Source organism: Oncorhynchus masou, chromosome 31 (assembly GCF_036934945.1).
Source record: "Oncorhynchus masou masou isolate Uvic2021 chromosome 31, UVic_Omas_1.1, whole genome shotgun sequence".
In the NCBI taxonomy this organism is placed as follows: domain Eukaryota; kingdom Metazoa; phylum Chordata; class Actinopteri; order Salmoniformes; family Salmonidae; genus Oncorhynchus; species Oncorhynchus masou.
In genome coordinates, this window is record NC_088242.1 from 85,536,907 (window position 1) to 85,550,836 (window position 13,930).

Below are 13,930 nucleotides of genomic sequence, written 5' to 3' on the forward strand. Positions count from 1 at the left end.
CAAAACTATACAGAGTGCTGTAATGAACCCAGTCATTAATCCAGGGCATTATTCTAGGACAACTGCATAGCTGTGATGTGAATACTTTTCAGTCCTGCCAAAAGACTGCAGATACAAAATGGCTTGATAATTCGCTTGATAGCATCTAAAGCAAAAAAAAACAAGCTGTGCATGGTCTCGGGCAAAATAAACAAGTGACTAAATTATCAACACAAGGCTATCGCTGGTTGAAAACTGTTTTCTGCCCCTCCCAAAATATAGAATTTGTAAATAATTGGGACTTTCTGGTACTCACCCACAAACAAGACCAAGCCTGGCCTGTTGAGGAGTGATGGACTCTATCCTAGCTGGAAGGGTGCTCTCATCTTATCTACAAACACAGACAGGGCTCTAACTCCTCTAGCTCCACAATGAAATAGGGTGCAGCCCAGGCAGCAGGCTGTTAGCCAGCCTGCCAGCATAGTGGAGTCTGCCACGAGCAGTCAGTGTAGTCAGCTCAGCTATCCCCATTGAGACTGTGTCTATGCCTCGATCTAGGTTGGGCTAAACTAAACATTGTGGTGTTTGCCTTAGCAATCTCACTGGAATAAAGACCTCCTCCATTCCTACCATTATTGAAAGAGATCATGATACCTCACATCTCAAAATAGGGCTACTTAATGTTAGATCCCTCACTTCCAAGGCAGTTATAGTCAATTAATTAATCACTGATCATAATCTTGATGTGATTGGCCTGAAACATAACTTAAGCCTGATGAATTTACTGTGTTAAATGAGACCTCACCTCCTGGTTACACTAGTGACCATATCCCCTGCGCATCCCGCAAAGGCGGAGGTGTTGCTAACATTTACGATAGAAAATTTCAATTTACCAAAAAACCCTGACGTATTCGTCTTTTGAGCTTCTAGTAATGAAATCTATGCAGCCTACTCAATCACTTGTTATAGGTACTGTTTACAGGCCTCCTGGTCCATATACAGCATTCCTCACTGAGTTCCATGAATTCCTATTGCACCTTGTAGTCATGGAAGATAATATTCACATTTTTGGTGACTTCAATATTCACATGGAAAAGTCCACAGACCCACTCCAAAAGGCTTTCGGAGTCATCATCGATTAAGTGGGTTTTGTCCAACATGTCTCCAGACCTACTCACTGCCACAGTCATACTCTGGACCTAGTTTTGTCCCGTGGAATAAATGTTGTGGGTCTTAATGTTTTTCCTCATAATCCTGGACTATCAGACCACCATTTTATTATGTTTGCAATTGCAACAAATAATCTGCTCAGACTCCAACCAAGGATCATCAAATTCTTGGACAACCCAAAGATTCCTAGATACCCTTCCAGACTCCCTCCACCTACCCAAGGACATCAGAGTACAACAATCAGTTATCCTCTGACACTTCAGTGTTGTGATGCAAAAATCCTAGCAAAATGCTTGGCACACAGAATTAAAAAAGTATCGTCAGATATTATTCATCCGAATCAGACAAGTTTTTTTACATGGACGACACATTGGAGATAATATAAGACAAGTACTGGAAACAATAGAACACTATGAAATATCGTGGACACCAGGCCTGGTTTTCATAGCTGATTTTGAAAAGTCTTTTGATAAAGTACGACTGGAGTTTATATATAAATGCCTAGAATATTTCAATTTTGGGGAATCTCTTATAAAATGGGTTAAGGTTATGTATAGTAACCCTAAGTGTAAAATAATAAATAATGGCTACATCTCAGAAAGTTTTAAACTATCTAGAGGAGTAAAACAAGGTTGTCCACTATCGGCATATCTGTTTATCATTGCCATCGAAATGTTAGCTGCAAAGATTAGATCAAACAATAATATTAAGGGATTAGAAATCCGTGGCCTAAAAACTAAGGTGTTATTGTACGCTGATGATTCATGTTTTCTTTTAAAACCACAATTGGAGTCTCTCCACGGCCTCTTAGAGGATCTAGATACTTTTGCTATCCACTCTGGATTAAAACCAAATTATGATAAATGTACCATATTACGTATTGGCTCACTAAAAAAATTCACATTTTACATTACCATGTAGTTTACCAATTAAATAGTCTGACAGAGATGTAGACATACTCGGTATACAAATCCCAAAGGAAAGAAATTCTCACTCCAATAAATTTTTATCGAAAGTTAGCAAAAATAGATAAGATCTTGCCACCATGGAAAGGAAAATACCTGTCTATTTGTGCAAAAATCACCCTGATTAACTCCTTAGTTATATCACAGTTTACCCATTTGCTTATGGTTTTGGCTACACCTACTGACCTGCTTTTTAAATTATATGAACAAAAAAATATTCCATTTTATTTGGAACGGCAAACCAGATAAAATTAAAAGGGCCTATTTATATAATGAATATGAATTCGGTGGGCAGAAATTATTAAATATTAAAGCATTAGACCTCTCACTAAAGGCATCAGTCATACAAAAGTTATACTTCAATCCAAACTGGTTCTCTAGTCAATTGGTACGAATGTCTCATCCTATATTCAGGAAGGGCCTTTTCCTCTTTATTCAGGTTACACCTGCTCACTTTCGATTGTTTGAAAAGGAAATAATCTCCAAAATATCTTTATTTTTTAAACAAGCCTTAGAAAGTTGGTTGCAATTTCAGTTTAATCCACCTGAAAGGACGGAACAAATAGTACAACAAATATTGTGGTTAAATTCAAATATACTAATTGATTAAAAAAAAATGTATTTATCGAAAAAAAAAAAAAAAAAAGGTATACATTTAGTGAATGATATCATAAATAGGACTGGTGGAGTTATGTCGCACATGCAGCTAACACAGACATATGGAAATGTCTGCTCTACCCAAAATTACAACCAATTAATTGCAGCATTACCACAAAAATGGAAGAGGCAAGTAGAAGGGGAAAAAAGTAAGGAACTTGTATGTCGGCCCTGTATTAAAGAACATAAATGGTTAAAGAAAAGTGTGATAAATAAAAACATATACCAATTTCATTTAAGGACCAAAAAACGGACAGCTGTGCCATATAAATTGCAAAATGTTGGGAAGAGATTTTCGATGTACCCATTCCATGGCACATGGTTTATGAATTGATACGCAAAACACCGGATTCAAAAACAAATTGTTCAATATAAATTACTATACAAAATTCTTGCAACTAATAGAATGTTATATATTTATATGGGGGGTACAATCTTCCCAGCTCTGCAGATTCTGCTGTGAGGAGACAAAGTCATTAGATCATTTATTTTGGTATTCTCCATATGTAGCTCATTTTTGGTCACAGGTCCAGGAATGGCTGAAGAATTGCAACATTTGCCTAGAACTAACACTACAGATAGCAATACTGGGTGATTTGAAAAGCCATAATCAATCAATAATATAATTATTTTTGCAAAAAAATATATTTTTAATTTACAATCTGTAGAAGCTATGAGAATAGGAAGGCTCCTGTCTTGAATGCAAGTATGCTCTCTCTTTCTCTCTCTCGGAGGACCTGAGCTCTAGGACCATGCCTCAGGACTACCTGGCCTGATGACTCCTTGCTGTCCCCAGTCCACCTGGCCGTGCTGCTGCTCCAGTTTTAACTGTGGCTATGGAACCCTGACCTGTTCACCTACCTGTCTCAGACCTGCTGTTTTCAACTCTCTACAGACAGCAGGAGCGGTAGAGATACTCTTAATGACTGGCTATGAAAAGCCAACTGACATTTACTCCTGAGGTGCTGACCTGTTGCATCCTCGACAACCACTGTGATTACTTGACCCTGCTGGTCATCTATGAACATTTGAACATCTTGGCCATGTTCTGTTATAACCTCCCCCCGGCACTGCCAGTAGAGGACTGGCCACCCCTCATAGCTTGGTTCCTCTAGGTTTCTTCCTAGGTTCTGGCCTTTCTAGGGAGTTTTTCCTAGTCACCGTGCTTCTACACCTGCATTGCTTGCTGTTTTAGACTGGGTTTCTGTACAGCACTTTGTGACATCGGGTGATGTAAGAAGGGTTTTATAAATACATTTGATTTATTGATTGATATTAGACCACATGCCTTGAGCAGAGCAATGAGGAGGCCGGCGCTGACCAGGAAGGGCACCAGGCTGCTGATGAACCAGCTGACCCACAGCTGGCCTGTACCAAGCCCCATGATCCTCATGGTCTCCTTGAGCCGCGCCTCCTTTTCGTACACCACACCCTTGATGATCATGGCCACCGAGTAGATCCACGCCAGCGTCATGAACAGGGGCAGAGAGCGGTTCAGCACGCGTAGGAAACTGGAGGAGTATGAGTGGGTAATAGAGCATGAAAAAAAGGAAAAGTTAAGAGCGAGAGGAGGATAGGTGGGGAAAAAAAGTTGATAAGGAGGTTGAGGTTTTTAAATATCAAAAGAATTTTCCAGAGATCCTACCCAAATATGACCTAACGTCCTACTCACACGTCATCCACGTAGCAGGGGTAGGGCATCTGCTGGATGTAGAGGCCAGTGGACTGCTCCACACCACTCAGCACACGGGCCACAGCTCTCTCCACCAGGTCCTGTACGTACACAAAGCCCCCCCAGATGTAGCGCATGTCACTGAAGGGGTCCGCTGCTGGGCCCGGGTCCCAGAACCTGGGGGGGGGAAACATTCCCATGAACAATATATTGGTATTGTAATGCAGCAGCACCATGGTTGTATCTAAAGCAATAGTGGAAGTCTATCAGGTGATAATGTACCCACAATTATTTTAGGCAGGGGGCAACAGAGCTAGCCAGGGTTACCAGCCCTTGTTCCTTGTATCAGCAACTCAACTCAAAAGAAGTGGGCTAAAAGTCGGGTAAAAACTTTTAAAATCATCATATGTGGCGTACCGCGGACAAGTCACCAGGTGGAAACTCATCGAGGCCTGGTGACAGATGGAGTCTACATCACGCGGCAGTGGCTCCCTTTGCTTGAGGTGCCAGGTTTCGACGGGTCCCCCGGCTAGTACTAATTGGGGCTGATTGAGGCTGGTGAGGCTCAGCAGGGGTAGGGCATCTGCTGGATGTAGAGGCCAGTGGACTGCTCCACACCACTCAGCACACGGGCCACAGCTCTCTTCACCAGGTCCTGTACCTACACAAAGCCCCCCCAGATGGAGCGCATGTCATTGAAGGGGTCCGCTGCTGGACCCGGGTGAGGCTCACCAGCCCTACGAGGCCCTTAAAGCTGCCAGGAGGGCAGCATATGGGAGGGTTGGAGGTAGTGAGAGGATGCTACCGGACAGACGTCCCCACAGTCTGCTGGAATCGAGGGGCTCTGTGTTCTACCCCAGAGGAGACAAAATTCCCCGGAACCCAGAAGGCAGTAACCTGGAAGAGGTCTTCTGGAGAAGACTGGTTTCTTTTCGTTCCTTTTTCACTTGTGTCTGATCTGTGTAAACGTCTTCATCAAACCCCTGGTCTGCCACAAGTGGTGGAGAATACGGGCAAGTCTGACAACGTGGTCAGACCAGGGTTGAGGTTTACACAGTATCAGCATGGATGAGTTTGTTCGGGCCAACAAGCACAACAGGACATTCAGGAACCGACGCTGGAAGAACAGCGTCTACAGAGTGTCTACCTGCTGGAGGAAGTCAGGAAGCTGCGAGGAGAAACACAGACCGAATCTCATCCTAATCAGTTCTTAATCAAGCAGAGGATGACGATGTCGAGACCTACCTCTGCACTTTCGAACAGACAGCACTCCGGGATGGATGGCCCATGGCCCCGTTCCTGACCGGAGATGCCCAAAAGTCATATTATGACCTCAACACCGAACAGGCGGCTAACTATGACTGTCTCAAGAGTTAGGTACTCAGCCGCTACGGGTACAGCCTGGCACGTAAGGCCCAACTGGTCCATAACTGGAGATCCGTGACCGAAGCTTCCCCCCCCGTGCCCAGATGAGCAACCTACTGCACATCACCAGAGCATGACTCCTAACCGACATAGCCACCCTCCCCTAAGTGGTCATGGATCCCTTCTTTCGGGTGCTACCTTACAACATGAAGAGGGCGGTGAGCCTACGCACGCCCCAGACCTCGGACCTCTTGGGAGCCGTGGAGAAGCACCACAATACTGAGGCCCTGCTGAAGGGGGTGCAGGCCGAGGCCGGGAACCGTCGAAGGGGACCCCACCACTATTACTCCCCAATTCCACAGTCAGCCAGGGTAAAGGATAAAAGCCAAGGTAAAAGACTAAAAGGAGGTGTTTGAGTGTGGCGCCCGGGAACACCTCGCATGGAATTGCCAGTTCGAGAGGAGTTGATGCCATCAGCGGGCCACGCAATAAACTACGTTGGGCCCACAGCGAACCACCAGCACCAATTACAGCCACATTCTGTTGGATTCCGGGAGTATGGCAACGCTCGTACAAGCGCGACTGCTGGACCATCCGACCGACTATGGTCTGTCTCCTGTGTCCACGGTGACACCAAGCGGTATTTAACTGGGCAGGCCACCATCGTGATGCTACAATGGTGAGCTGCCAGATGGTGGTGGGTGCCATACCCAAGTTGCCGGTACCCCTCCTCGTGGGACAAGATTATCCTCTGTTTGCGGCACTGTGGAGGCACGAAATGGGGGAAAAAAATAATAAATAAAGATTACGACCGATGAGAGCGGGGACGGACCTTTGCATGCATGGCCCGGAAGCAAGCGGTTGCTAACCCAGTGTCTACGGACCCGGAGTCGGATTCTGAGGGGGCAACGGAACCAACGTCACCTAGTGAACAACCAGAGGAGCCCATGCTCCTCCTCGATTTTGAGGGACCTGCCGACACACCTGCCCTGAGCCCCAAAGGGACAGTTCGGGACCGCCCAGTGGGAGGATCCGAACTTGAAAGCCGCCGCGTCCCAAATGATAACGGTGGATGGCCAGTTCTTCTGGGGAAAGTGACTAGCGATGTCACTATTTACAAATAAAAAAAGAACCTGTTGCATCAGAAGACGCATGAACAGGGGGAACTTCGAGGGATGTTGTTGCTGCTGATGAACAGTCAAAACTGTTCTTTAGCTGGCCCACACTCATTTGTTGGGGGCGCACCTGGGAATGGAGACGACCCAGGAACGGATCACCGCCCGGTACATCACTGGGGCCAAGCTTCCTGCCATCCAGGACCTCTATACCAGGCGGTGTTAGAGGAAGGCCCTACAAATTGTCAAAGACACCAGCCATCCTAGTCATAGACTGTTCTCTCTGCTACCGCACAGTAAATGGTACAGAAGCGCCAAGTCTAGGTCCATAAGACTCGTGAACAGCTAATCAAATGACTACCCAGACTATTTGCATTGCCCCCCCCCCCTCTTTTAAACTGCTGCAAATCTGTTTATTATCTATGCAGTCACTTCAACTCTACCTACATGTACATATTACCATAATTACCTCGCCCCCACACATTGACTCTGTACCGGTAGCCCCTGTATACAGCCTCGCTACTGTTATTTTACTGCTGTTCTTTAATTATTTCTTACTTTTATTTTTTACTTAACACTTATTGGTTAAGGGCTTGTAAGTAAGCATTTCACTGTAAGGTGAAATATTCGGCATGTGACAAATCTAGTTTGATTTGATGACGCAAAATACAACCAATAGCACTGTTCATATCAAACATTCCCCTGAGTGAGTTTACCTGTCCTTGATCTTGTTGGTGCGTGCAACATCGTCGATGTCCATGCGGATCTTGTAGGTGACATGAGGGGGCAGACCGGGTAAAGACGTGTTGGGAAGGAGGAACACTATCCCAGCCCAGAACTCTCTCTCCTCCAGCAGCTCCAAGGCCCTGTCAATCATCTGTCCCTCTGTGGCAGCACCCTCCAGCTTGTTCAGGGAGAAACACTGAAGGATAAAAAAGGACATGAATAACGTTATAGTACAAAACAATGTACAAGATAAACATAATGTAACTCAATGTGAGGGAATGGGTGAAGTTATACACACTGTAATAAGTACATACACAATGGCTGAAATGCATCACCGGGGGCAAACTACCTGCCGTCCAGGACACCTACACCACCCGATGTCACAGGAAGACCAGTAAGATCATCAAGGACAACAACCACCCGAGCCACTGCCTGTTCACCCCGCTATCATCCAGAAGGCGAGGTCAGCACAGGTGCATCAAAGCAGGGACCGAGAGACTGAAAAACAGCTTCTATCTCAAGGCCATCAGACTGTTAAACAGCCACCACTAACATTGAGTGGCTGCTGCCAACATACTGACTCAAATCTCTAGCCACTTTAATAATGTAAAATGTAAACAATGTATCACTAGCCACTTTAACCAATGCCACTTAATATAATGGTTACATACTCTACATTACTCATCTCATGAGTATATACTGTACTCGATACCATCTACTGCATCTTGCCTATGCCATTCTGTACCATCACTCATTCATATCTCTTTATGTACATATTCTTTATCCCTTTACACTTGTGTGTATAAGGTAGTAGTTGTGGAATTGTTAGGTTAGATTACTCATTGGTTATTACTGCACTGTCAGAACTAGAAGCACAAGCATTACGCTACACTTGCATTAACATCTGCTAACCATGTGATTGTGACAAATACAATTTGATTTGAAACCACAACTGTAGACTAGTGAAGCTAACTCAGACACAATGCCAATGAGGACTTTAATTCAGGGGTAGAACAACTAAACTAATTAGACTAATTAACGGTTAAGTAAAAGTTACACTAATCATGACAAGCTCTTCAGAACCAGGGTTGGTGATCACCAATCTACAATACGCAGCATAGATGGTTCAGTAGGAGGAGGGGTAGCTACCTGGGTAACTTGAGCCAGAGTGGTGATGGTGTTGTTCAGGTCGGAGTACACGTCCAGCCAGGTAAGGGGCGCTCCTTCTTTCCTGGGTTCTTTGGGCGTGGACAGGAAGCGGGCAATGCGCTTGGCTGTCCAGGAAGTGTTCTCCAGCTGCAGATTAACCAACACAGCCACCTCCGGTCGCCTCAGCAGATCCTGTCACACAGAAGAAGTGACACGATTGGCCAAAGCTGCCAAATGAGGAGGATTTCAATGGCGAAGGCCAGACTAGAAATAGTACCACTCTCACCAGGGAGGCTCTAATTTCTAGAAGTTCTGGCTTGCTGGGTCCTATGGTATGGACTACTTGGCACTTAAGCAATGTTTACAGTAGGCTCTTCATATACACAACATACAATAATAGTGACCATGCACTTTGGTTGAGATGTCATAGCTATAGCCACACAGTATTCACGATGACATTTTCTTAATCAAGACCTTCCCAGGTTTGTTGGCATTTTTAATGTGTGCAGTACCTGCAGCAGCTGTATCTCCACACTACTCTCCATGTAGGTCTTGATACCAGGTGCTACCTCCATCCAGGCACCATTCAGCTCCTCTAGGACCTGCAGGTCCTGGAAGGTCTTGTTCACCTACGAGTGAAGACAGGGATCATAGAAGAAAACCGAAAATATTGAATTATTTTTTTGTTGTTACAGATCAAAGAGAAAATTGGATAAACAATAAATACAGAGCGAATGGGTGTGAAAAGACAAGAGGCTTGATGTACCTCTTTCATGACGTCTCGTACGGCAGGGGTGTCTGGTGTGTACAGCAGTTTGCCAATGAACAGGGGCTTGATACCTCTCCACACGATGCGAGACAGTGGGTTGGACTCCAGGCTCTGGATCAAGCTTTTACAGTACGGGGCTGGGAGAACCAACACAACACCCATGTTAGGTAGGTTGTCGGCTCATCAGCTCACCACTTATTCTAAACAATACACCTTTTGAACGTACATCAATTCAACCTCCATCCAAAAAGAAGAAAACACATGTCAATCTAATTATCAAATCCCCTTTCATCCGAGATGATCTACAGTCATGCTAGTTTTGATTTTCATTAGTATTAGCTAATGCCATCACACATAAACCCTATAGATATCAAGTGAACTTTGAAATCTCTCTCTCACTGGTGACATTGTCCTTTTCCATGTCGTTGTCCTCGGTGCCGTTCTTGCCCAGGAATGACTTGATGTCATTGTCCTCGTACCAGTTGAGTGAAGGGATCCTCTCGCCGCCCACCTCAGGGTGCCCACACATAATCCTGGAGAAGGCCCTGAAGCTCTCCCGCGGCAGGGTCGAACGGTTCTCTGGCGAGAGCAGACGCAGCTCCGAGTTCAACTCCCTAAAGCTAGCAAGAGAGGACAGCTAGCGGGGGAAAAGCGCAAGTAAGAGAGAAGAGGAAAAAGAAAGGAGAGAGCGAAGAAAGAGGAGAGATGCAACATTAATGGATTTTCCTGCAGGCAGGTGTGAAGCATAGTTTTGCTACTACTGAGTGAGAATGTGTTTTAGGCAGTGTCACAAAGCTATCAAGGCAGGTATTCAAGCTTGAACGGCTAATTACAGAAATATCTCATTCTCATTTACCTAAGAGATATAAAAAAGAATAGAAGATGGTATTCTTACGTCATCCATGAGTACTGCCAACTCCTTGGACACGGAGGTGACCGCTTGACTGATGATCCGGAGGTCACCGGCGTTGGCCCTCAGTCTGTCTCTCTGAGGAAGGAAAGGAGAGCCAGGATTAACCTTAGGATTTAGCTCGATCTGTTGTCCACATCTAGAGACTCTGAAGATTGGAGATTCTATTGTGTGCAATGATATTCTATGTTGGTGTTAAGAGTATAATGCTACATTAGCACAAATGCTATAGTAAATTAGCTTTCTAAAAACCTTCAAACAGTTGTATTCCCCAATACAAATTAATTGAGCTCACCTAAACATTTCTAATTAAAGCCACATAATTGCAGAGGGTCCGCTCATATAATAATCTTATCCAAAAGTAAATGGCCAAACTGAACAAGCAATTTACTCCACATTTCTTATAGAATTCAGTGGATTATATAGGCCAGACTATTATTTTCCACTGCTACTGTGAATTGAGTGCATATTTAGTAAGCACTTTAATGTAGTCCCTGTAACTAAAGAGTCTTTTGCAAGGTTGATAGACAGATGCTCTTAGCTTGTTCACAGCTAAGAACATGACACGCAGTTAATTTATTAACTTCATGCATACAGTACTTGATTCTTGGAAGACAATAATAAGCACCTGTTGTCAGGTAGAATTAATCTATAAAAGAGCAAGCAGACATACTATGGGACCCATTGAAAAATACATTTTCCTCCAAGAGTGGCTGAATATTTTTGTACAAGTTAATTTACATGCACTTCGATAGGAAAACAGCAATATATTTTTCCTTTCAAAACAACATGAACAGCCACGGACAGAGAGTGTGCGACCTCAACGGACCGTGAAGAACTTGCTGAAGTCCAGCTGGGAGAGGAAGAGCTGCTCTGCTTGCTGCAGGGTGTCGGCTGGGATGGCACAGAGCTGGCTCTGCAGCTCTGCCATAGAATCCTCTTGATCTACAGTGAGGAACTGGCTCAGCACAGTGGCATTGCACACAATGTCCTTCAGCATCACCCCAGTGCCTGCCAGAGACACCTACAAATCAAATCGTATTGGTCACATACACATATTTAGCAGATGTTAATGCGGGTGTAGCGAAATGCTGTGTTCCTAGCTCCAAGAGTGCACGAGAACGAGCAATGCCGGGAGAGGCATTGACTAAAATACAGTAGATACATATGAAATTAGTAAATATGCAAACATTATTAAAAGTGACTAGTGTTCCATTATTAAGGTGGCCAGTGATTCCATGTCTACATAGGGTAGCAGCCTCTAAGGTGGGAGGTTGAGTAACCAATTGGTAGCCGGTTAGTGATGGCTATTTAACAGTCTGATGGCCTTCAGATAGAAGCTGTTTATCAGTCTCTCAGTCCCAGCTTTGATTCACCTGTACAGACCTCGCCCTTGTGGGGCCCCTGTGTTGAGGATCAGCGAAGGGGAGGTTTTGTTTCCTACCTTCACCACCTGGGGGCGGCCCGTCAGGAAGTCTAGGACCAAGTTGCACAGGGCGGGGTTCAGACCCAGGTCCCCGAGCTTGATGATGAGCTTGGAGGGTACTATGGTGTTGAAGGCTGAGCTATAGCCAATGAACAGCATTCTTACATACTGTAGGTATTCCTTTTGTCCAGAGAGATACATGAGGTCAAGAAGATACCCAAAGACACAGATGTAAAACAAGTGGTCCCATGTGGCTCAGTTGGTTGAGAATGGCGCTTGCAACTTCAGGGTTGTAGGTTTGATTTCCATGAGGGACCATTATGAAATTGTATACACTCACTACTGTAAGTTGCTCTGGACTGCCTGCTAAATAATGTAAGTTGGCGTGTATATAGTCAGGTTCATGTTCACAGCTGATTCAATTAGTGTTTTTTTCTGTGCATATACTACCTTGGTTGAACTCATGAGATACTTTTATCCTGACTGGGAGTCAACGTGTGGTTTACTGCAGTGCTTACCACCTGAAAGTTCAGGCGAGCCCTGAACAGCTGGTCTAGGGCAGAGGGAGACAGGCTGCCATTGGTCAGGAGAAAGTTGGAGAAAGTCTGATTGGCTCGCAGGTATTCTCCCACAGGAAGATCTATAACGCAAACAAAAAACATGAATCAGGACATAACAGGACAACAAAATAGCACAGACAGACAGACATTTCATTGTTTTCTCCTGTTTGAGACAATCCACAAAGAGAATTTGCGGACTACAATGCTCTGATCCGTATTCAGTCTCAAGACAGCCACATACTTGGCCAGGCGCCTGGCCTCTCTCCAAGTCTCCGTATAGTATCTAGAAGGTCCTGAAAGCCAGAGAAGGCTGTCTGGTTGCCACTGTAGGACAGGATGGTCTGGGAGTCCACTAAGAGTCGAGAGAGTCTGCAGAAGGAAAAAAACACTTGGGGTGAGATAAAAACAGATTTATGGATTGGTTGTTATACAAACTCAGTGGCATGCAGTAGGGTTGGAAGTCAACTCCAATTCAGTTTAAATAAAAAATAAACATGTTGAAATGTTCTGGTTCCAACACATGCCCTAAATCATTTACTTTAATTGTATCACATTATCTGGTTTAGAACACTTTTATCAACACATTGAAAACAGAACTGGCCCAAATCCCTAATGTTCAACAACCACCAATTAAGTTCTTTGGCCACACACAAATACACTGCAGTACACCCACATGGAGTTGTCAAAGTTGCCCACCCGCCCTGGGGTCTCCCCCTGAGTGGGGTTGTGGAAACAGGGGTTGTTGATGTTGCAGATGATCCCCTGAACCCATGGCAGAGTGCCTGCTGAGGGAAGTGCCTTGTTGGGGAAATGACCTGGAATTACAAACACACACACGTTAGCTGTGGGATTGGCCTGAGACATGCAAAACACTGTTAAACTTTTGCCCAGTTCCTGTGATAGATTTTGATGTGTGTAATAATCACACTCCTTTCAACACAGTAAGATTGGCCTCATCTCTGAGATGTCTGTCAGAACATGGTTAATCCAATGAGTCCCACCTTCAAACCCCTTTTAAACATTGTGTGTTTGAACTACAGACGAGCAGAATCGCACATAGCTGCTTTCAAATTCACCACACAGTTGTCACTGACAAGTTGGATATTAATTATTAATTTCCCACTGAGAAAACAATTTCTTTACTTACAGCTTTCATATACATTCATTTCTATCAGGTTTTTGCTTTGGCTAACCTTATTTTTATTGACATTTGTCAATACAGCTCATGAATGCAACTGTTTATGTCAAATTGTGTTGTGTTCTACTTGGTGCCCTGGTTGTCCTGAAAAGAAAAGGGTAAACCACTTCATTGTGAGGCTAAATATAAGGGCTGGACATGCAGATACATTTATTTGCTATTTTATTAGGATCCCCATTAGCTGTTGCAAAAGCAGCTGCTACTCTTCCTGGGGTCCACACAAAACAAAATAGACAAGAACAGCTCAAAGACAGAACTAAATTTTTAAA

The 13,930-nt window shown here is 44.4% G+C and overlaps 1 protein-coding gene across 2 annotated transcripts in view; it reads right to left on the reverse strand.

The window, feature by feature from the left end:
* The window catches only part of abca7 (ATP-binding cassette, sub-family A (ABC1), member 7), a 45,924-nt gene that overhangs the window by 28,280 nt on the left and 3,714 nt on the right, over positions 1-13,930 (reverse strand). For both annotated transcript variants that reach the window (XM_064952346.1, XM_064952345.1), the window contains exons 4-15: positions 13,137-13,278; positions 12,705-12,832; positions 12,422-12,543; positions 11,307-11,501; positions 10,463-10,555; positions 9,967-10,204; positions 9,565-9,704; positions 9,311-9,427; positions 8,799-8,990; positions 7,640-7,845; positions 4,444-4,620; positions 4,060-4,282 (exon numbers count right to left, since the gene is read on the reverse strand). In XM_064952346.1, the coding sequence (XP_064808418.1) occupies positions 4,060-4,282; positions 4,444-4,620; positions 7,640-7,845; positions 8,799-8,990; positions 9,311-9,427; positions 9,565-9,704; positions 9,967-10,204; positions 10,463-10,555; positions 11,307-11,501; positions 12,422-12,543; positions 12,705-12,832; positions 13,137-13,278 (1,973 nt within the window). The remainder of the gene's footprint in view (positions 1-4,059; positions 4,283-4,443; positions 4,621-7,639; positions 7,846-8,798; positions 8,991-9,310; positions 9,428-9,564; positions 9,705-9,966; positions 10,205-10,462; positions 10,556-11,306; positions 11,502-12,421; positions 12,544-12,704; positions 12,833-13,136; positions 13,279-13,930) is intronic.